This window comes from Capra hircus, chromosome 21, assembly GCF_001704415.2.
Source record: "Capra hircus breed San Clemente chromosome 21, ASM170441v1, whole genome shotgun sequence".
Lineage (NCBI taxonomy): Eukaryota > Metazoa > Chordata > Mammalia > Artiodactyla > Bovidae > Capra > Capra hircus.
Genome location: NC_030828.1, coordinates 21,486,844 through 21,507,696, shown reverse-complemented (window position 1 = coordinate 21,507,696; position 20,853 = coordinate 21,486,844). Strand labels below are relative to the sequence as shown.

Genomic DNA, 20,853 nt, shown 5'->3' with positions numbered 1-20,853 from the left:
AGAATCACAAAGACTTAGGCTTGATTCCTCATCCTGATTCTTATGACCTTCAGCAAAATACCTAACCTCCTTGTGCCTGTTTCTCAGTTATAAAAATGAGAATAATTATATCTTTTTCATAGGGTTAATGTGAGGATTAAATGAGACAGTAAAGCACCTAGCGTGTTTTGGAACATGGTAAATAGTTGGTGAGTGAAGTGAAAGTGTTAGTCTCTAAGTTGTGTCTGACTCTGTGACCCCACGGACTATAGCCCGCCAGTCTCCTCTGTCCTTGGGATTCTCCAGGCAAGAATACTGGAGTGGGTAGCTGTTCCCTTCTTCAGGGGATCTTCCCCACCCAGGGATCGAACCCAGACCTCCCACATCGCAGGCAGATTCTTTTAAACAGATAGTTTAAAAAATTTTGCTCCTTTCCGAAAAACCATGAGGTTGAAGATGTATCAAAAGTCAAAATACCTGGCAGGAGATATGCCCAGACACAAGGTCTGAAATATCTAAATACTTGAAGTGCAAGGCAAACTAGGTTTTCTTCAATGAAGAAGTAAAGGAGAGTTAAATAGTGATAGATAACACTTATGATTTAAAAAAATATTTATTCATTTATTTGGCTGCACCAGGTTGTGACTGAGGCATGCACGATCTTTAGTTGCAGCCTATGGGATCTAGTTCCCTGACCAAGGCCCAGGCCCCCTGCACTGGGAGCACCGTCTCAGCCACTGGACCATCAGGGAAGTCCTTAACTTAAGCCTTAAACTTAAGGTTTAATGAAGATGAAAACTGACTTTTAATAGAGACCCAGTTCATGGTATTCTGTAATTTGCTCTGTTGACCCCTTTGTTCTACTCTAGTCTTAGCTTACTTACCCAAGTTGTTCAGTCTATAGGAAGACAGAGAAATGAGATCAGAGATTTCATAGATCAAATGGAATACTCACTTTTATTATTGGTTACAGCTGCTCAAAAGACTCATTATGGAGATCATATTGTAAGAGAGGAACAGGGTGCCCAACTAGCTCATTGTTCTTTTAATGCAAAATTTTACCATCAGTATATTTGGCAATACAACTTGTGAACCACTTTATTCCCCTTGCCATACACTCAAGTGTCCTAGGGCATATGTATTAGTTTTCTATTGAATTCTGAGCAAACTTGACTGGATTTTTTGCTCAAGCCTTATAAGACCAAAGTAAGAATGTTCACTGGACTGGGCTCTTACTTTGAGCGTCTGGGGAAGAAACTATTTCCAAGCTCTTTAAGTTGTTGATAGAATCAAAATTCTTGAGTTTATAGATCTGAAGTCCCTGTTTCCTTTGCTGACTGTTAGTCTGAGGTCACTCTCAGCGCCTCAAGGCTTTTTTCAGGTCCTTGCCAAGTGGCCCCAACCATCTTTAAAACTGGCAATGGCCCATGAGAGCCTTTCTGTGCTTTGAATCTCTTTGACTTCTGCTACCAGCTAAAGAAACTCTATTTTTAAAGGGCTCATGTGATTACCTGGATAATCTCCCTACCTTAAGATCAACTGATTAGTAACCCTTCATTACGTCAGCAAGAGCCCTTCAAAACAGTACCTAGATTAGTGTTTGAATGGATAACCAAGGGCAGAATCTTGGGCATTGATCTTAGAATTCTGCTTACCAGAGCATAGCCACGGCCCTCTGAAAAACTATATGTCAAATTTCTGAACCTTTGACCTTTAAGAGTGTTGAAAAGCTATAGCCTCAGATTTTCCAGCCTCTTGTAAAAGAAGCAATATGCATCCAAGCCCTATATGTATTCATACAAGAAAAAGAACCAAAGCAGTCAAAAGTGTTGCTATCTAACCTAAGGAATCCATCCTGCAAATTTTCTATATGAACTATGTAAAAAGCAAACCTTAAAATTCCAACTGTAAGTATGCTGCATTTGTTGACAATTTGTTGACACTGAGTTTATTTACCCAAATTTCTGTCTTTGAGAAGTTAATGATCTGCCTGGGAAGATCGACAGATAAATAACTAATTGTGATCTATGAGTTAAGGGCTATAATAGAGCCATGTAAAAGTACACACTTCTTGGAATTGAAGACATTTTTTTATAACTTAAGAATTATTTTGATTAAACATTAAAAAGACAATAAAGTCAGATTTCCTTCATCATAGCATATTATATAGGATATAGCGTCAAATGATAAAAGTATTATTTAAAATAATATACTCATTAATATAAAATAGAAATAAATTTAAATTAAATTTCAATAAAAAAGGAAAAAAGCCTCTATTATGCCTATACATACATACATTATGCCTATACATATAGAACATTTGGGAAAAACTTCACACGTTCTATTTGGATTGGTTCTTTAGAATCATGAAGTTTGTCTGATAAGTGGTGGGGTCTGTGAATGATGACTGAAGAAGGGGCCTACTCAAATTCAGTGCATTATTTCTATCACAGTTTGGAATATCTCGAAGACCATCCATTTCATTAAAGAGATTTTTGCAGGAATAAAATTTCTGGTAGCAAAGGCTATTCATATAACTAATATTTAGTTTTCAACTTATATTTTTAAAGAATAGGAGTTAGTTTTTCAATATCTAGGGCCTTGTACCTCATTCACTGGAACTGAAGACAGTTTTGATTATCTTCCAGCAGCTTTTTGGGACATTGAGAATATCTTATCAAATGTACATTGATTGACAATAGAGTATATTTATCATTGGGATTTAGGCTTCCCTAGTGGCTCAGACAGTACAGCGCCTGCCCTCAATGCAGGAGACCTGGGTTTTATCCCTGGGTCGGGAAAATCCCTGGAGAAGGAAATGGCAACCCACTCCAGTAGCTTTGCCTGGAAAATCCCACGGATGGAGGAGCCTGGTATGCTACAGTCCATGGGGTTACAAAGAGTAGGACATGACTGAGTGACTTCACTTTTCACTTCATCACCAGGATTACTTAGTAACTCTTCTCTAAATCCAAGTTAGAGTCAAACTTTTTGTGAAAAGTCTAACTTTATTTGGATCCACTTAGCCATTCCTAAGTCAACAACTGTGGCTCAGATGGTAAAGAGTCTGCCTGCAATGCAGGAGACCTGGGTTCCATCCCTGGGTTGGGAAGATCCCCTGGAGAAGGGAATGGTTATCTGCTTCAGTAGTCTTGCCTGGTGAATTCCACGGACAGAGGAGTCTGACAGGACTCCTGTCAGAGATGACAGGTTACAAAGAGTCAGACATGACTGAGCGACTTTCACTTTCACTTTAGTCATTCAGCAAGCGTGAATCTGTCATCAGTTCCAGCTCTGAAAGTTCTCTGTTCTTTTCTGAGAAATTAGCTAAATTAACACATCTGTAATAACAATTATGGTACTTTCCCATTGACTTCTCTACCTGGCAGCTGGCTAGTTTCTTTTATGCTGATTGTAAGGCTATCTGATTTCAGAAGTATTAAAATGTGAAAAAAAATTTGGACTTTTTTTTTTTTTTTGAAGACATGTAGTTTTTAAGTGCTATGGGAAATAAACAAGGAAGTGATTAATTTTGCTTGGGGAAGAGGTGACATTTGAGTTGAGTCTGGGAAGTTGAGCAGGAGTTTCCCAGGCAGATAAGAGGCTAAAAGCTATCCGAGGCCAAGAGAAATCTTTATTATGGTGTTTATCTGAACCTATTCTGTTAATATTGCTTCACTTCCATGAGTCTATAAATGCCTTGAGGTCATAAACCAATTCTGTCTTCAAAACAGCCCATTAGCTCATTTTTTTGGGGGACATTTAATTATTGTTTACTTATTCTTTTCATATTTACTAACTTTATTCATATATATTCTTACTGAAAAAATGTTATGAGTAGCTTGTTGTAGAACCTTTGGTTAAGTACAGAGAGGCAAATAAATCCTGCACAAATCTGCTGTAATTCCCCATTTGGAGAAACCACTGTTGCTATATTGCTTCAGTCCTTTTAAAAAAATTCATGTGTACATCTATATCTATCTACCTATACTTTTAAAGCAAAAGTGGTATGTTTATTAGTTCATAATGTTATTTTTACTTAACCATCATATTAAAAATATTTCATCACTATTTGCCTACCCATTAAAGGAAATAATGTCAACTCATAGTTTTCTACTCTTAATTGACTTGATCTCATGACCCCAGCTGATTGAACTAAAGGCTTGGGATCTGATCCAAGGACAGCCCACCTCTAGATGGTCAGAGACATGCTCATGGGGTGAAAAGATGAGCTGGGCCAATCAGACGTCCCTGGATCATAGAATTGGGGAACTGACATCCTCAGTGGAGCTGATGGTGTAAGGATGCCATGGCCTTGCATCAGATAGAGGCTAGAGTTGTGAGGGAGCAGAAAAAATTAGAATGGAGGAAGCTGGTTGTCAGAGAGAGGAGGGTAGAACAGACCTGTGGCAAAAACCGAGATGCCCAGGAGGACAGAGCCGTGCCATCAGGCTTCTGTTAGTCCTTTTTTTTTTTTTTTTTTGCTCTAGTGTTCTAGTCTATACATGTTTATTATAAATACTTCCCTTTCAGTCTTCTTTCCTCTAAAGATAACAAAGTGGGTTTTCTGAGTTCCCTGGTGGTCCAGTGGTTAGGACTCAGTGCTTCCATGGCAAGGGGCATGGATTCAATCCCTTGGTGGGGGGGGCGGGGTGGGTACTAAAATCCCACGTGACATGAGGCAAGGCCAAAACAAGAAACAAAGAAAAAAAAACAATGGGCATCTATTTCTTCAAGTCTGACCAGAACCATAAACCATTACTTATGGCTGTATAGCATTCCATTGTGTGGAGCTGCCATTACTGAGTAAAAACCAAGCAAACAAAAACAACCTAGTGATGGGCATTTAAGATGTTTCCAATAAGCATCTTCATCATCAAATTTTTTCAGGTTAAAAAATAACTTTGCTACAATATATTCCAAGAAGTGAAATTCCTTGTTTGAAGGATGGCTGTGTAACCACAAAGCTGGACTTCAGAAATATTGTATCAATGTACAGCCCAATCAGCAGTGCATGAGAAAGGTTGCTTTTTCACCCTCTTGCCAATAGGATCAATTAGGTACTGATGAACCTATTTGCAGGGCAGGAAAAGAGATGCAGACTTGTGGACACAGCAGAGGAAGAAGATGGTGGGACGAATTGAGAGAGTGGCATTGAAACATATAACCATGTGTAAAATAGATAGCTGGTGGGAAGCTGTGTAACACAGGGAGCTCAACCTGGTGCTATGTGACAACTTACAGGGGTGCGATAGGATAACGGGTGGGACGGAGGTTCAAGGGGGAGGGGACATATGTATACTTATGGCTGGCTCACGCTGTTTTATGGCAGAAACAAACACAACACTGTAAAGCAATTATCCTCCAATTAATATAAATTAAAAAAAAGGAAAAGGTTGGTACTCTGATGTCAGTTATGACCGTAATGTGCATTTCTTTGAACTTGTTTTCATTGAGCAGGCATGTGGATTCTGTCATTAAACAGACCTGAACTTGAGTTCAAGTTATGCCTGTTGCTGTGTGGCTTCAGTTGAATTACTTAGTTCTCTATTTTCTCATCTTTAAATTGTTGAGATAATATTTCTTTGTTAGGATTATTATAAGGTTCAGATGAGAAAATAAATATAAAATACAAAGTCCAATAAAGCCTCAGTACATTCCATTTATTATGCTCAAGAATGACAATTTGTGACAATTAGATAAAGCTATTTTAGATATTTGACACTCAGTGAGATATGAGCTTAAATATTTAATACCTTTGGAACTGTATGGCTCAAAACTTCCCTGGTGGTCCAGTGATTGAGACTTCTCCTTCCAATGCAGAGGGTATGGGATCCATCCCTGATGGGGGAGCTAAGATCCTGTATGCCTCAGGGCCAAAAAAAAAGCAAAACATTAAACAGAAGCAATATTGTAACAAATTCAATAATGACTTTAAAAATGGTCCACATCAAAAACATCTTTTAAAAAAGTGATTTTGTTTTGAAAAGCTTGAGAAAGAACTAATTTCTGAATTTGTAACAAATTAAACCTTTGGCCATTTTTTTTTTTTTAATGGAGGTGTTCTATACTTATACGTTAACAAGTATCTCACTTTAATATTTTAAAGGAAGAATGGGTAAAACGAAAGTTGCTACAGCAAAAAGCCGGGGTCAGGTTGTGAAGTGGCTTATTTGGCATGCCAAGGAACTTGGGCCATATCCTGAAGAAAGTATTAGGAAAAGACCATAATAAGGAAGAATACGACCGCATTTGTAGTTTAGAAAGAATAAGCAAGTCACTGCAGGGACTTTGCTGGCAGAGTGGAGAACAGAGATGATGTAATCACAGTGGAGACAGAGACAAAAGCAAGATACTTCAGAAATAATACCAACTGCACATAAGACATGAGACAAGGAGCCTGGTATGTCCCCAACTGTGAACTGAGCACTACTAACAGCGGTTATTCCCTGAAGTTTGGATTTGCTAGGGTTGGAAAAATTGGACTGTAGTAGATTTCCCAGCGATCACTGGGATCTTCTGTAAAACTTAGATGTAATATTGTGAACTCTTTTCAAATATGAGTTTTCAACATCCTGAGCAATTTTGTTCTGTGTTTCTGCAAATATAATTCCTATCTGTTTGGAAAGGTAGTTTAATACGGAGGAGTTATATACTGGATCGTTGTAAGAGAAGAAAAAACTATCGTGATTTTATTTTGTGGATTGTGTCCTCAAATTTCAGAACTAAATCGTAATGTTTAGTTAAACTAAAGCATACCTGTGTTCAGAGCATGAGTTCTCTTAATGGAAGGTCACAACGGCTACCAGAGCTTGTGATAGTGCCCAGAGCTGCTGGCTGGATTTCAAGCAGGAGCCCCACTATCTGTGGACTAGCCTTTATACTAGATTTATCTTTTAAATCAGGCACCCAAATAGTTAATATTTTCAATAAGTCTTCAAAAAAGAGAGGTTGAGTCCTTGGGACTGGATTTTTAAATTATATTTCATAAATCCAGATAATCTTAATCTTATAGTTACCCTATATTAGACTTTTTGTCAATTAACAGTGCCTAATTCTGCCAATGTAGGAGATGCCCCCTAGGATCCTGGGTGGGGAAGATCCCCTGGAGGAGGAAATGGAAACTCACTCCAGTATTTTTGCCTGGAGAATTCCATGGACAGAGGAACCTGGTAGGCTACAGTCCATAGGGTCACAAAGAATCGGACAAGACTGAGCGACTGGGCATACACAATAGGGATTATAACAGGAGCAGGGTCAGGGTTCGGCCCGTTAAAGTTTCTGCGGGATTCATAGGTTAAAATGTCCATTGAAGTGAAGTCACTTAGTCGTGTCCGCCTCTTTGTGACCCCATGGACGGTAACCTACCAGGCTCCGTGGTCCATGGGATTTTCCAGGCAAGAATACTGGAGTAGGCTGCCATTTCCTTCTCCAGGGGATCTTCCCAACCCAGGGATCGAACCTGGATCTCCTGCATTGCAGACAGACGCTTTACCGTCTGAGCCACATTACACAGCGGAAAATACTGAACTGGGGCTTCTAGGAAGTCTGGTCTGAGATACATATTTACGACTCTTCAGCAATTTAAGGTGAACGTGCATAAAGTTATTCAGAAAAAAGTGGGCAAGGGAAAAAACGGAAGAGTGCTGAGGCCAGAATTCCGTTGCATACCAATATTTTAAGGGCAGGCCACAAGTTGCAAGGAGAGGAGGCACTCCTAAAAAGGTAAAGAGTCCCCTAAAAAGAAGAACTTGCAAAAAACAGTGGCAATGAATCTAGCGGGAAGGAAATCTGGACAAACACAACTCTCCTGCTTTAGCATCCACTTCTCAGATACTAGAGGGGTTAAGCAGTTCAACTCCGGCGATAGCTGGCGAAACTGGGAGACTTGTCTCGACTGCCAGCCTGTGCGGCCCCTTAGGGCAGTCTGGGTCCTGCATGTGTCCACAGGAACACACTGGGCCACTTCAAAGGAGGCCTTCATTAAGCCCTTAGGTGCAGAAGAGTTTGGTTAGGCGGGAAGGGGAACGGAAGATGCCCACGTTTTTTATGTCAGGCTACAAACACTGGCGGCATTTTGATAAGTGGCGCGGATCGGGCGGCGGCCGGGGAGGGCAAAGATCCAGGGCCGGGGCGGGTCTTCTCCGTCCAGAAGAGCTGCCAGCGAGAAGGGTTGGCGGGCAGGCTCCTCCTTCTTCCTTCCGCCTCCAGAGGGCTTTTTGGGTGCCGGGAGGGGGCCGGGGGCGGAGCCGGGAGGCACAGGCCCTGCCTCCTTCCGCCCTCTCCCGTCGGCGCGGCAGGGCGGGGACGCTGGGGCGGGGCCCGCGGGTGGGGCCGGCGGCGCGGGGCGGAGCCTCGGGGACCAGGGCAGCCCGCGCACTGTGCAGTAGCTGCCGCCGCCGCCGCCCGCGCCTCCAAGGTCTCGCCGCTTCCTGAGCAGAGACCCGGGCTCGGCCGCCATGTCCTCCACGGACGAGGTTGACGGACTGGGCGTGGCTCGGCCGCACTATGGCTGTGAGTGTGGGCTCCGCGGCGCGGGGGTCCCGGGGCGGGCTCGCCGTCCCCCCGGCGCTGTTTTCCCGGGGGGCTGGCCTGGCGGGTGGGACAGGGCGGCTGTGGGCCGTGCGGACCCGGAAGAGCCGATGCGACGGGGTGGCGGGTGGCGAGGCTCCCAGCCCGCGCCCCCTCGGTGTCCGAGGCGGCGGGGAAGACCCCGGCCGCCCCCACGCCTGGTCCCGGGCGCTGCGGCCGGAGGGCCCCACCCAGCGCCTCCCGCCGCCCAGCTCGACCGAGATTGGGGAGACGGCCTAGGGTGAGGTGGCAGGAGGACGGTGCAGGGCGTGTCCCGGGAACCGGAGCCCCGAGACGTGGGCTCTGCTCGGGCTTCTCGGGAAGGCGCTGCCCGAGCGCTGCCTGCGGGTACATCCAGGGTCCAGACCTGCCCGGCCCCAGGCTAGCTGAGAGGTGCGGCCCTGGGCAAGTCACTTCAGCTTTCTCGGGCTTAGTTCCCTCGACAGGATTTCAAAAGTGAAGACACAAAAAAGAAAAAAAGAAACATACCTCTGACTTCCTCATTTTCCGAATCTCATTTTCTGTCCCTGTCCTGGGACATCACTGAACTGCAGGTGGAATAGTTACCGCTGGCCAAAGGAGGGCCTTTTGGAGTCTTGAGGTTCCCGATTTTATTTGATATTCTGAGAATAGTGTTTTAGGCTAATTTCACTCGACAGTTCTGTGCCAGGTATTACGTCAAATTTGTGACATTAAAGCTGAGTAAGACCAGACCCTGCTTTCAAAGAACGTTTTAATTAGGGAGGCAGACAGGTGTAACTATCTAATGATAATAAGGAGGGATAGAGATAAAGGTGTCCTGTGAACCAACCAGGCTTAAAAGGTAATGTGGATGAAGAAGAGGGGTTTAGGGAAGGCAGTAGGAACACAGTTGGAACATTTGAAGAGAGCCTTGCAGGATGCTGTGCAGTTTGACAGGGCAGGGTGGGGCAAGGCATGAGGGTGAAGCGGAAGAGAGTGAACTAAGTTATGGAAGAGAAGAGCGCTGTGTGTGTTGGCTCCTGAGTTGTGTGGAGTACACAGTAGTGTGGGGGGAAGAGTTAGCAAAAGTAGTTGCGGCGAAATTGGGAAAGGCATTGAATGCCAACCCCAATTAGGCATTTAGCACTTAGGCACTAAAGCACTTTTTCTGTTTCCGGGATGCCCATAAAGAAAGCAGGTTGCTTTGAAGTTAATCTTAGGGGCTTTTGAGACAGACCACCTGGGTTTGAATATAGGCTCCATCATTTATTAGCCTTGGGGCAAAGATCACCCAGCCTCAGTTTCCTCATTTGTAAAACATTTGATAATCACAGGATTGTTGTCGGGCTTCCATGGGAGAATGCATGTAAAAAGCCCAGTACAGTCACTGCCACTTAGGTCTCAGTGACTGCTGGCTTTAGTGATTAATAAAAAAGTGAAAAAGCACAAAGTGCTCTGGATTGAGAGTCTGGCAGATAGATTAGCGCAAATTTGGACCAAAATCTCAAGTCGTATAGTACATATAGTACATGTTCATAATATTGGGGGCTTCCCAGGTTGCTCACCAGGTAGAGTCCACCTGCCAATGTAGGAGACATGGGTTCGATCCCTGGGTCAGGAAGAGCCCCTGGAGAAGGAAATGGCAACCCATTTCAGTATTATTGCCTAGAGAATCCCATGGACAGAGGAGGCTGGTGGGCTACAGTCCCTGAGGTTGAAAGAGGGACAAGAGGGACAACTTAGCAACTGAACAACTGTAACAACTGTACAATATGTTATTGTATTTAAAAGTAAAATAATATTGTACTTTTAAATAGGTACTAAGATGAATATATAACAGTTGAAAAATGGTTCCTATCTAAGGAAAGTCATTATAGTCCACCTGGCTATCCACACGTTACCCTAACTCTCCAGGTGACCAGCAGGAATTTGATGCTGTGGCATTCTTTGATAGCTCAGGAAGGGTTACAGATTCTTGCGCTTACATTCTTTCTTTCGTGTTTTAGCTGTCCTGGATAATGAGAGACTTACTGCAGAGGAGATGGATGAGAGGAGACGTCAGAATGTGGCCTACGAATACCTTTGTCATTTGGAAGAAGCAAAGAGGTAAAGATTGGCTGGAGAGAAGACTGGGAGAAAGGAGCTGATACTGTGTGAACAAAGATAAAGATGAGTATGTAAAAAAAAGTTGAGTATGTAGATGCGACTGTGGGAGGCAGGTTGTTTGAAGGAATAAGTAAGTATAGCTAGGATATTTTTTTCATAGGAGCAAGTAGCCTTGATGGTAGTTTTATCATGAAACAGTCTGATGGGCACGTTTGTTCAGTTTCTAAGTCATGTCCAGTGGGCGCTTACGTATACTGAAAATTTTCCTGGTTTTTGTTGTTCGGTTTTATGCTTATGGTGCATGTTTTGGGCACTACCAGCTATATGGGAGAAAAGCATTTTTAAGGTTTCAAGTTTGGGGCCTTAATGTTTCGCTGGTTCTTTACTAATTTTGCTTTTATGTGAATTGGGTCCGTTTTCCCCTTGGTAGTGCTCTGGGTGTAGCTCCATCCATTTGGCAATATTCAAAGACTGTTTACCAAAGGCAGTGTCATCTGCATTCTTCGTGAAGTTAATGTGCAACTGCTGTTTTCCATTTTCAGATGCTCCAAGACCTTGTGGTCTTAGGGTGTCGATTTACTATCAGTGGTTCATTTCTTTTGTTCTGGTGCTTGTTTTTTGTTTTTGTTTTTTGCAAGATTGCCGGGTAGATAGATGTAATTACAGATCATGTATCCTATAAGTGAGCTTTGGTGGAAAAGGCCAACAAGGGAAAATGAGAGGTTTTGTGGTTAAAGTCTAATGAAAATCCAGGATGTTTCAAAGGGTGCTAATAAACAAGAGTTTTTTGTCTTGTTTTGTCTTTTTAATTTTGAAAATCTTAAAACACTACCAGAAAGTCCAGAGAACAATACACCAGACATCATGTATTCCCAAACTAGCAAATGTCAGTCCTTCAGATTTTTCCCTTTGCTCTAAAAAGGCACAGTTGGAGTCCCCTTTGTGTTCCTCCCTGGTCCCATTCTCCTCCTTGCTATTCCTGGGGTTACCTCTAATATGCATTTGATGCATCTTCTTGAATCTGGGCTTCTTTTCTGAGCTTAAAGCCCTTGCATGAGACTGGGGAAGGGGAGAGGGGATTAGTGATGATTTAGGTGGAGAGAATGGTAATAACACTTACTTTTCTAAATGGAAGGTTAAATGGAAGGAGGTGAATATGTTATTAGGAAGGGGGATGTTTCTCATGCAAAGTTTATAAGGAACAAAAACATTAAGTCTTCTGTTACTCATATTATGGACTAGATCTAGTTTTGGAAGGTAAAGAATTTAAAAGCTGTAGCTGATATGAAAGACCACCTTGTGCTCTGTGAAGACTTGGTTGGTGTCTTTGTTGAGGTGACCTGTGGGTGAGAGAAGGGCCCCAACCTATCTTCCTTCCCCTGTCTAAAACATTTCTGCTTTTAATATTGGCTTTGCACAGTAAAATTCCCTTTTTAAAAAAGGATATTTTAGTTAACATTCCCTTGCGACCACTAATCCAGTTCTGTTATTATTTTTTAATTTGCCCATGCTTGTGGCTTGTGTGATCTTGGTTCCCTGACGAGGGATCAAAATTGCACCCTTGGCCGTGAAAGCTTGGAGTCCTAACCACTGAACTGCCCAGGGAAGTCCTCAGTTCAGCTTATCTGGTTCAGCCGTCTCATTTCAGCAAGGAAACTGAGGTCTGAATGTCCATGGTCACATGTAGTTTTCTTTATTGAAGAATAGTTTCCATCGTTTTAAACAGTGGTTTCTAACCAGCTGTGTACAGTAGAACTGTCAGGGGAGCTTAAAAAATGTGGCTATTTGAACTTTACCACAGAGATTCTGGTTCAGTAGATCTGGGCTAAAAGGTCCAGATACCTATATATTTTAAAAACTCCTGATGGTTCTGATTGGGCTTCCCAATGCAGGAGATGCAGGTTCAATCCCTGGCTTGGGAAGATCCCTCTGGAGAAGGAAATGGCAACACACTCCAGTATTCTTGCCTGGAGAATCCCATGGACAGAGGAGCCTGGCGGGCTACAGTCCATGTGATCGCAAAGAGTTGGACATGACCTAGTGACTATCAACAACAGCAGGATGGTTCTCATGGTCCCCCCTAGTAGAGAAATGAGATTGAAAATCACATTTGAGGCCTCTCCCTTACACTAGATTACGATAGCCTGACTAGGATGGTGTTCTTTTTTTTTTTTTTTGAAGTTTTGAAAACTTTTATTTTATATACAAAGAGCTAGTATTATTTCCACCTAAGGTTGCTGTGCTGGATGAGCCATCTGAGGAAGTTCGGTTAGTCCAATTTAATGAAGCCGATGTCCTTCGCATACTGGTGGAAACACTGGCGGCACATATTGAGGCCGTATTTCCGGATGAGACCGTGCCAGTTTGAGCAGACTCGGCAAGAGCGAGAACGCTGGCCGAATTTTCTCGGATGGCTCCAGTAGAGCTGCTGGTGACCCATGTTGCTTTCTCGGCTGCAACGAGGTAAAAGGCTAGGATGGTGTTCTTTATCACATTTCCTTCTTCAAGTGCTCCACTAGGAAGGCATTTAATTTCCCTCTACTCCAGAGCATGTTCTTTTCTGGCAGGTGTTTTGTTTTTTTTTTCCTTTTCCTAGAATAAAAAAGGAACCCATTTCCTTTAAAATCCATCCAGGGGCCATGATCCCCTGGGACGTTTTTCGATTGGGTGCTTCTGCATACTTAGGGAGTGACTAAGGCAGTGAGACAGTTGAGACAGTCTTGATTTTTCATGCTTTTGGCTATAGGGGAGAGCATAATGGTGGCTTTTTATCCTTGTATGCTCTGCGCTTTGGCCCCACATTGAGGAAATGTGCCTGGTTTATTTTATGGAGGCAGTTACAGAAGATCTGGATGCAGTAACTTTTGTTGTTTGTTTAAAGCTTTGATTAGATTATCAACTTCAGAAGCACCTCTTTAGACTTTACACCTAGAGAGGGCTAGGACAAGAGGCTTGGGGATGTCGTGCTGAGAAAAGGAGACTGGGATACCTCCTGGCCACCCATTGAGGCTGCTGCCGCCCCTGGAGTGTCCGAGGTGTAGCACAGACAGATCACATGCTCTTGCTCATTAGCTGCGGCTTCAGCCACCAGTTATGTCTCCTGCCCTGGTGAGCTGGGGCGTATCTATCTTGCGTGCTGCCCAGGCTCCTCTGGTCCTTTTTGCCTCTTTGGATTGGCCCCATCCTGTTTCCTTCATAACCTCTACCCCTCCCAGTTTGGAGGAGTCCCAAGGTCTGGAATTTACACCCATCCCAAGGCCAGGAAGAAAGATCAGAGAGATCCAGGGGAGAAAAGGCCCCCTCTTTAGTTCTATTTATAACACTGCTGCTCCTCCCACTAGTAGCCCCACCTTTTGCACAGTGGCCCCATTGTGTATCCCAGGGCGCTGTGCTTTCTCCTGTACCTGCCACTGCTCTGTTGTGGGAAGAGAGGAGGGCGTGTGGAGGGAGAGAGCATATAAACAGGGAGTGCAGGCAGGGAGTGTAAGTGAGAGTGTGTGTAGAGAATAGTGAGAGCGTGTTGTGAGTTTAACCTGAAAGGGTAAGTGGGAAAATTTAGGAGTGATTCTCTAAAAGTGTACATTCTGGGAGTGGTTGGGAAATAGAAACTATAGATTCTGCTTTACTCTAGTTTCGATACAGAAATTAAGTTATTGTCCTAATGCAGTGTCATCAAGTTTTATGCTGAGGGCTACAGAGCAGACCAAGGGCTTTTATTAAGCGAGACTTCTTACGTTCTGTATTTGTGCTTACATATGGGCTCATTTTTATCCTATTGCCTGTTCTGATCGGGCTTTACATTTGTTTTGGCTAAGCAGCAGTTGTACAGTAGAGATGAAGAGCATTTTTCACTCAGTTGAAGGAGGTGAGGTTTAAATATATGAGATATGATAAGTGTTCAGTAATAGAAAGAACAGAAGGTTCAGGTGAAAACAGCTGAGAAGGGAATATAACAGATTGCAGGGCAGGAGAAGGAGTGAGCAGGACTAAAAAATGGGAGGAGATCCAGTTAGGTTTAAGGTCACAGAAAGAAGGTTAATTCCAGCATTTCCACGAGTTTGACAGTTTAGGATTCCTTCTTTCAGAGGCTTGCCCGTATGCCTTCTGAGCCTGCCATAGGTCTCCTTCCTCTTGCTCAAGTCAGGGAGCAGAGCAACTCCTCCCCCTGCTCCCCCAAATCGGGGAAAGCGAAGGCTGTGGCTGGTTGGAGACTGTCAAAAACCATGTGATGTTAACAAGAGTGTAACACTAAATAGAAGCACTTTACCGTCTGTAATTTAGGGGCATTGAAAACGTATCTTGCAAAGAAATTGGTCCTTGAGAACAAATTCTCTTTTGTACGAATGTATGTCTTTGTTTCTGGCATCGAGTATTTTCCAGATCTCCTTTCCTGTAAGTGGGATCAGAATTCCAGTTACATCTGGATGTATCTAGGCTAGTACACTGCGATCATGAAAAGAGAAATTAAAGACGTTTAACTAGAAGCTTGCCCACCAGCTTGGAGAATTCCCTTAGGGAGGAATATCACTTAAAGATTGGGGAGGGTCATTTTTAGATTGACCCAAGCTCTCCTTTCACAGATGAGAAAACAAATGTAATTGTTTGATGAGGCCCAGTGTGACTAAGGGGCCACAGTAAATGTAGCTTTGTAGTGGTACTTTCAGAGTACAAGCTGGATGCGTTCATGTGTTTGTGATTATCAAGGAGAAGTATGGGGCGGGATTTATTCTTAAAATGGTGACATAGATGAAAGTCTCATTTTTTTCTGAAATTTACCTAGTGCAACTGCCTTGGAAAGACTCCATGGTAAGAAGTGGGTTGCTATTTAAAAGTGATAAAACTGATTCAAACTATGAGTGCTTTTTCTTATTATTACAATGTTACAAATCGGCAGATAATGTTCCCAGCGGCCACATAAACCTTGCCTACAGTGTAGCTGAGCCATTTAGTAAATTTACAATTTGAGAAAGGTAGACAGTAATCTGGTATAAATTAGGCAGTCTACTAGTTATTAGCTGTTGTGATTACTAAGAAAAGTCATATGACCATAGTCTCATAATACTTATAATTAAGTAAAACAAATTTTAAAAGCCTGAATAGAACATCTTTGAAAATCTTGACTGTTGAAATACTCGAAGTGTAAAGAATGAGGACTTTCAGTTTTGGCAGGTGTGAGTCTGATTCTGGTCTTGCCAGTTTCTTAACCTTAGGGTGAAGAGCCCAAGTTTGTACTTTGCAGAATGCTGTGCATTTTAGGGAGTTGAGTCGAGTGTTAAGTGCCTGGCACAGTGTCTGAAGTATAGTAGGCACTCAATAAACGTATTCTTTATCCTGGTCCTTGGGGAAAAGCAGATTTAATGTGGAGATGAAGAGGCATTCATAAACTTTTCTGGGGAATTTTCTGGGTTCTTTCAAGATTCTCAAGGTTGGTAGCTCTAGTTTTTTTGCTTCATTCTTAAGCTGTTGTCTGAAAGAACAAGAGGATACCTCTAGGTATTGGAGGGTGTGAGAAGACTTTTCCTTTTTACATAATGCTTTTCCATGTACTTAAAATACTTTTTGAAGGCAATGGCAACCCACTCCAATATTCTTGCCTGGAAAATCCCGTGGGTAGAGGAGCCTGGTAGGCTGCAATCCATGGGGTCTCAAAGAGTCAGACATGGCTGAACGACTTCACTTTCACTTTTCACTTTCATGCATTGGAGAAGGGAATGGCAGCCCACTCCAGAGTTCTTGCCTTGAGAATCCCAGGGACAGAGGAGCCTGGTGGGCTGCCGTCTATGGGGTCGCACAGAGTCGAACATGACTGAAGCGAGTTAGCAGCAGCAAACTGCTTTCTACAATGATCATGAATTTTATAATGAAAAAGGAATGGATTAAGAACAAGGAAAAACTGGGAATTCCCTGGTGGTCCAGTGGTTAGGACTCTGCACTTTTACTGTGGAGGGCCCAGGTTCAATCTCTTGACTGAAAAAAGAAGAAAGAAAAAGGAAAAAGTGTCCAAGTATATAATTTTTAGGTAGTGGTAATCACAAATTTGGGGCTTCCTTGGTGGCTCAGACAGTAAAGAAATTTAGAATTTGTAATTGTCATCTTAATTATGATTTTCATTGGGTACATGATGTCTGTAGTTTACTTAGATTTATTCCAAAGTTATATTGCCTTGATTTCTGAAAAGATTAAATGTTTTCCCATATATTTGTTTACTGTTTATTTTATTATGCAAATTATCAATGGTGTTTGTTTTCTAGAGTTATATTGTTGATTTTTGGAAGCTTTCTTATGGGCATCAGCCTGTTGTATTGCTATATTTTCTCTTGATTTTCCATTTTATTCTTTTACTGTATAGAATTTTAAAATTTTATGTAGTTTAAGTGTTAACCTTTTTGCAATTTCTTCTATCTAGTTTAATTTCTGTAAGGCTTTGCTAAAATCTGAAGTTTTCTGTTAGCTTTCTGTGATTTAGTGATTTAATTTTTTAAGCATCTAAGTCTTTAAATTTCCTGTTTCTAAATCATTCCAATATTATTTAAAAATAATCTTTCTACTGTGTATTAGCGATTGATATCTACTATGTCAGATATTGAATTACATATAGTTCTCTTTCTAGGCTTATTATTCTGTTATGGTGAACTGTATTTCATTTTTCTTAGAGAAATGTATAACTTCATTTTTTGTATTTGTTATTTAGAAACAACATTTGAAGCTAGCTTGATTTTTAGCTCCAAGACAAGTAACATTTTAAAAATACTTTTTCACAATTTGAAACTTGTAAAGTTCTTGTTTCTTATAAAGTGTCCTCATGTTACATATTATAGTTGATACCGGCTTAGTAATTTTGCCTGTAAATGTGGAAACTCTTCTCGATTTATATCTTCATATCTTTTTTGTTTATTTTTGCCCTTGGAAATCGTTATACCTTTAATAATTGGTTCTAATTTAGTAGTCTTTCTTGGGGGTGCCTGGTGGTAGGTTAGATATCTCAGTGTCTTATGGCTGATCTTGTTTGTTTGAATTTTCTGTTTCACTAACTTGGTTTTCTGCCATCTTGATTTTTCCTCTTTGAGTCTGTTAATGGTGGTTACTTTGTCCTGTTGGAGTGTTCATTTGGGCCTGTTAACTCCTTTTCCCTCTCTACTGTTGTTATTAGGTCAAAAGGTCTCTGATTTGGCTAAAAAATCCTTCTTTCCACCTGAAAAGGATCCTGTATGTATCACTAAATACTGTGATTTAGGATTCTTTTCAGGTGGAAAAAAGGAGTTTGCAGTCAAGAGAACTGGTTACTTTACCAGTTTCCCTTATTTTCAGTAAGTGTTGGAGTGGATCTGACCACAGGAAATTGGTGTTAACCGGTTTGTCTGCCAGTCAAGGTTAGGAAAGTCTGGTTGGGCTAAGTCTTGGGCCATTAGTTTGACCTCATCTGACATATTTCTTCTGGCCTTAGATGTCAAAGCAGCAATTGTTCATATGTCTTGATGTTCCCAATTTAAGAAACAGTAAAAATGTACTTGAAGGCTGAAGTTGGCATGTTCTAGGAATGTGATTTTCTGGTTTTGCATGATACTCTGTCTCTAATTTCTGCATGATTCCTTCCGTTTCACAGTTTAGCAATTTGGGGATACCTGATGGTAGAAAGACCTGTTTCGAACATTTTTAAACCATGAAGTATTTGATGGTTGCATGGCTGTTTCTATCTGGGGCTGCTAAGTAAACCTTTTCACAGGAAGTATTTGTGTAAGAAAGTGCTGGTAGGCAAAGTGAGACTATCCGGAAGTGATTCATACGACTGGGGTTGTTTGTTTAAGTTGGGACTTGGTTGCCTAGAGACCGTATCTGTGCAAGCTGAGTGAAGTGCCACATGAATAGAGGTCTCATTGCCTACCTGATCGAAAAAGGACCCTGCCATTTGATTTTTCTTCTGAAAGACCTTTTTATAATCTCATTGATCCCCATACTTTGACTATGTGTGAATCAAAAAATCTTAAACATATAAATGAAAAAATCTGGTTAAAGGGTTTATGTTGAAGGGAAGTCTACTTGCTTAAATCTAAATGTTTAAAATTTTTTCTTTTAATTGTGCGATAGGAAGAATTAATTTTTTTCAGTGTTTTACTATAGAAACTTTAATACTTCCAATACCTTTACACCAGCTAAGAGATAGCAAAACAACCCCCACACCCCCTAGCCAAACCCAGCCCTGCAGTTTGCATGGACAGCATGGTATGCAGGATTCCTGTTTGCCCCGAGGTCAGTGTCTCCCCACCCCCTCATCATCATCGTCAGTACCATTTATTGAGCACTTAATCATGTACTGGGTACTGTGCTAAGCACTTCATATGTGTTGTCTAATTAGCTGTGCTTGAAGTCACGTGAGGTGCTTATTCTTATCTACGTTTAACAGAAAAGAAAGCAAAACTTGACTCACCATCTCTTTAAGTGATAGATCCAGATTCCAGGCTTGGCGAGGACTCCAAAGCCTTTGCTCTTCCCTGGTCCAGTCTCTCACTTCCGTACCATTTATGCTTCAAACTCTAATGCCAGCAACAGTAGTTACCAGTAATTAAGCAGAATGATGGTGTGTTGTGTGTTCAGATGCTAAGTCATCTCCAACTCTCTGTGACCCCATGGACTACAGCATGCCAGCTCCCCTGTCTTTCACTGTCTCCCAGAGTTTGCTCAAATTCATGTCCATTGAGTCAGTGATGCCATCTAACCATCTCATCTTCTGCCACCTTCTTTTCCTTTTGCCTTCAGTCTTCCCCAGCATCAGGGTCTTTTCCAGTGAGTTGACTCTTTGCATCAGGTGGCCAAAGTATTGGAGCTTTAGCATCAGTCCTTTCAATGAATATTCAGGGTTGATTTCCTTTAGGATTGATTGGTTTGATCTCCTAGCATACAACATTACAGTGAGATAGGCATTGTTTTTATTTTAAAGAGTGACAAAAATGAGTTGGTAGCACATATTTCAAGGTCACGTAACTATCTGTGGAACTCCAGCCCACTTCTGTGTGACACTGTCACTACCGCTGCCAACCTCTACTGAAGGGGCAATGTTTAAGTCCACAGTTCAGTCAGCTAGTTCCCAGACATTAAACAGCTTCCTTGGTGTCAGGTGGGTGAGGGAATGTGAGCTATTTCTTGCTTCTCATTGCAGAGTCTCTTTTACCTGCTTCATATAGGTGGTCTCTGTATTTGTCTCATGTATTCTTGCATCTAACAAATTGTCGGACTCTGCCTAATATACTTTTGCTTATTCACTGCAAAGCTAAAGATAGTGATAGGCATACATGAGTAACTGCTGACTATTGATTGAGGAGAAATTTGTGCCTGCATGCTTATAAGGAAGGCAGTAAACATTGAGTTAAGTGATTTTTTACAGGGGTCTAGAAACATAACTTGGGACTTCCCTGGAGGCTCAGTGGTGAAGAATATCTGCCTGCCAATTCAGGAGACTCAGGTTTGATCCATGAGTGAGGAAAATGCCCTGGAGGAGGAAATGGCAACCCACTCTAGTATTGCGGAGAATCCCATGGACAGAGGAGCCTGGTGGGCTACCGTCCATGGGGTTGCAAAGAGTCAGACACCACTGAGTGACTAAACAACAAAGAGACATAACTGGTCTGTGATAAATTTGCGTCTGTTTAACTTTTTTGGCCTAACGCCTGCTCACTAAGATGGCCTCCCGGGATTGGAAATGGACACAGTAGAGGGCCCATGGTTACATATAGCAACTCTGGGGAGACTAGAGAGAGGGCCTGGTTAGTTTTCTTCTTCCTAACCTGGCACGTCTTCTCAGTTCAGCTCAGAAAGGCTTTCCCTCCTTCCCAGTTGCTTATTTTTTCAGTAGTGACCTCATGCAGACAGCAGTGGCATTGGAAATTGCCTTGGACAGTTTGACAAGAATTGTATTTTTTGGTGTTGTGGGTGGAGGAAAGGCCCGTCTCCAGGCCTCTATTTCTTCCTTACTCTGAATACCTTCCTGTTGACTCACTGGAAATCCTAACGAGAAGCAGAAGGAGCGTCAGAGAGGCGGCTGCCAGCCCAGGACTTGGCTTCTGTCGGGCTAGAAGTCTGGGGACTCAGAGGACGCTGGCTTTAAGAAAAATTGTGAGCCTTTTGCAGTAGAAGGGAATACTATTGTTGTGACAGGTGTTTATCCGTAAGGTAGAAAGCATCAGCCTTTTGCTAGGGATCATTAATCAGCAACATAAAAAACTATTTCCTTGAAATGGCTTA

At 42.2% G+C, this 20,853-nt stretch overlaps 1 protein-coding gene and 1 pseudogene across 2 annotated transcripts in view; one reads left to right on the top strand and one right to left on the bottom strand.

The window, feature by feature from the left end:
• Positions 8,314-20,853, top strand: part of IQGAP1 (IQ motif containing GTPase activating protein 1) — a 109,016-nt gene continuing 96,476 nt past the window's right edge. Inside the window, exons 1-2 of the mRNA XM_018065969.1 lie at positions 8,314-8,493; positions 10,518-10,617. Coding sequence (XP_017921458.1) covers positions 8,439-8,493; positions 10,518-10,617 — 155 coding nt within the window. The 5' untranslated portion in view covers positions 8,314-8,438. The remainder of the gene's footprint in view (positions 8,494-10,517; positions 10,618-20,853) is intronic.
• LOC102173128 lies at positions 12,777-13,113 on the bottom strand (annotated as a pseudogene). The gene has a single exon (XR_001297015.2). The product of XR_001297015.2 is annotated as a 40S ribosomal protein S29 pseudogene (transcript).